Source organism: Pyrus communis, chromosome 11 (assembly GCF_041283825.1).
Source record: "Pyrus communis isolate YQ-2024b chromosome 11, ASM4128382v1, whole genome shotgun sequence".
Taxonomy (NCBI): Eukaryota; Viridiplantae; Streptophyta; class Magnoliopsida; order Rosales; family Rosaceae; genus Pyrus; species Pyrus communis.
In genome coordinates this window covers 26,918,536-26,921,244 of record NC_142575.1, presented here as the reverse complement: position 1 = coordinate 26,921,244, position 2,709 = coordinate 26,918,536, and the positions used below count along the sequence as shown (strand labels likewise).

Here is a 2,709-nt window from a genome sequence, read left to right as displayed (position 1 = left end):
TGGCTACAAAACGATCTGGAATACTCTCATAAAACTTTTGGGAAATTTGGTTAAATTCTTCTAGTTATGTAATAATGGACAAGAATTTGTTTGTTGGGTTTGCTGAGCAGATCTAAAAAGGGGAAGAAAACAAATCAAACAATTTTGTTTTAGGCCTTGACATGCAGGACTTTGTTTATTTAGTTTTTAGGCCTTGATAACTCTAAACCAAACAATTAGAGTTATCTGCATTGCTGCATCTGAGTTAGCATACATGATATGAGATTGCAAGTGAGTTTTTTGCTTTCTGCAGGTAGTTCCTAGTGATAGGCATGAATACAAAATTTAAATAAACTGCGTACTTTTCAATAAACTGCGTACTTTTATTTTTTACATGAGTACAAAATTTAAAATAAACGGCTACATTTAAGCCAAATTGTCTGAAGAAAGAAATTCTGGAAATTCACAATTCATACAAACGAAAACGAAAAACACTAAGAGGTGGATTATGTCCCAAACCTCTTTACCACACAACTTTAAATTATCATCTGAGAAGTTTAAAACCTTCACTTATTCCATGAGCTTGTGACTTATCAGTTATTTCCTGCAAACTATTCCATTCCCTCCGAAGGAATGACCAGTGCAGTCAAGCATTCCGTAATCCATCACGCTTGAATCTGTCTGATCCAGCTTACTGGGTTGAGTGAACACACAAGCAGTGCAATCCGCAGAGAAGAGTGATGTTGTTCTGTACTTGTGTTCACCTCCCAACACTGGCATAGCTATTCCTGGCTTTGCCGGGTTCTTGAAATCTGGCTGGTAAGTCCTTCCGAGCACTCCTTCAACGTTTGAGGATAAGTCGAAGAATCTGAACTGTACTTCCAGGTGAGCAAAACAGTCATCTGATGGCAACTGATAATTGTGGATCCTATCATCTTCCTTTGTCACAGGCACCACATTTACTGAAATTTCAACAACTCCCAGTAGAGTTACCAAGACACTGTTCTTGTTCGATGTTCTTTCCACTATAATGGCATTGTCCGGAGATTCCCATGTGGAGAGATGAGATTCAGGGATGATTAGCTCCTCTCCGTTGTAAGTGAATTTCAAGTGGTTGATTTCATCAACCCATGTTGATGCTTTGCTGGCCTCAAGTGAAAAGCTTTTGGAGTCAAAGAGGAGTCCAAGGGCCTGAATCCAAGTGTTGTCCTTGGTTCGGCCTTCAGGGCGGACACCAATGAAGCGGGCATTGATTTGGAGGTTGGGATCAGAAACTAAGCTGAAGTACTCATTTTTCTTGCCGTGGAAGTAAAAGACAATGCCGTCTCCACCAATGAAACGAGGGTCCTGGCATGCTGATCCAGGGCCATTACAATTAGGCTTGGGGCCTACGATTACCATCAACAATAAAAGAACATTGTCAGCAAGGATTTTTAGTTACCTAGGTACGTTTGAAATAAAAAGAAAACAAAGAGTGAAAACATTGTAAAAACAAAGTCTAGTAGCCTTACTTTTGCACTCAGCTTTGCATATAGGAGAGTCACAGTTGAGATAGCACATTTTAAACATTTTGTCTGTCGGTGAAGCGGATGGACATTCCTGTGGGCATTGTACCTGCTTCCCAAAGCACGGGCTTTTCTTGGAATAGCAAACTTTAATATTTGGAGGTTGCTTGCCATTTGGAGGCTTTGGAGGTTGCTTACCGTTTGGAGGTTCCAGAGGTTGCTTACCATTTGGAGGTTTTGGAGGTTGGTTGCCGCCTGGAGGTTTCAGAGGTTGCTTACTGTTTGGTGGTTGCGGAGGATGCTCACCATTTGGAGGTTTCGTAGGATGCTCACCGTTTGGAGGTTTCAGAGGTTGCTTACTGTTTGGTGGTTGCGGAGGATGCTCACCATATGGAGGTTTCAGAGGATGCTCACCGTGTGGAGGTTTCAAAGGTTGCTTACCGTTTGGAGGTTTCGGAGGTTGCTGACCGTTTGGAGGTTTCGGAGGTTGCTTACCGTTTGGAGGTTGCATACTCTGTACCAGAACAGCAGCAGATACAAGGATTACAAGAACGATCAAAACCCTTTTGCTGCCTAAGAAATCCATGTCTTCTTTTCTTTCTCCTTCAATGCCTCAGCAATGAAAGGTTGATGTATATATATTGCCCAATTAACTTGACCTTTTTCTGCACGATTTTCTTGTTTATAATTACAAGGCTATCAAGTGGGGGTTTTGGTATTATCTTTTTCACGTATACATTCTAAGTTTGCTGATATAATTCGATGCTTTGGATAAGTTTGGTGATATTATTGGGATTAAAGAAATAGCTAATGACATTATGAGTTCTTGATTCCTTTTTCTTTTTCCTTTTGTTTTCGGAACTGTTTTGAATTTGATGCAACCTTTGCTGGTGAAGTTTGGCTCAATGCAATCCATAAGGAATATTGCGCATGATCCAAAATCCAATTTGCACAACAATAATTCACAATTTTAATTATTCACTAATTTTCCATAAGTGTTTTAAGATAAAACCTCACATATGAGGTTTACGGTTAATTTGAGAACAATATATGTGCATGCAGGACCGGTCCTGAGTTTTAGATGTGTGTGAAGATAAAAAATGGCTACATATAAGCATGAAATGAAAAAAAAATTTAGTTTTGTCAATCATTGGAAGACATGGTCATAAATATGAAAACATAAAAATCAAACTTTAATCAGTTAACAAATTAGAAGTTTATTATC

The 2,709-nt window shown here is 39.3% G+C and overlaps 1 protein-coding gene across 1 annotated transcript; it reads right to left on the bottom strand.

Annotated features, from left to right (window-relative positions):
• Positions 1-341: 341 nt before the first annotated feature.
• LOC137741626 (uncharacterized) lies at positions 342-2,161 on the bottom strand. Its single transcript, XM_068481321.2, has 2 exons — positions 1,491-2,161; positions 342-1,367 (listed from the first exon to the last, which is right to left on the bottom strand). The coding sequence occupies exons 1-2, from the start codon at positions 2,068-2,070 to the stop codon at positions 577-579; spliced, it is 1,371 nt and encodes a 456-aa protein (XP_068337422.2). The 5' UTR covers positions 2,071-2,161; the 3' UTR covers positions 342-576.
• Positions 2,162-2,709: the final 548 nt, after the last annotated feature.

Coding starts and splice junctions, on each gene's coding strand:
- LOC137741626 (XM_068481321.2), bottom strand. CDS start 2,070: ATGGATTTCTTAGGCAGCAAAAGGGTTTTGATCGTTCTTGTAATCCTT. Junction 1,368..1,490: donor ATGCAAAGCTGAGTGCAAAA/GTAAGGCTACTA, acceptor TGGTAATCGTAG/GCCCCAAGCCTAATTGTAAT.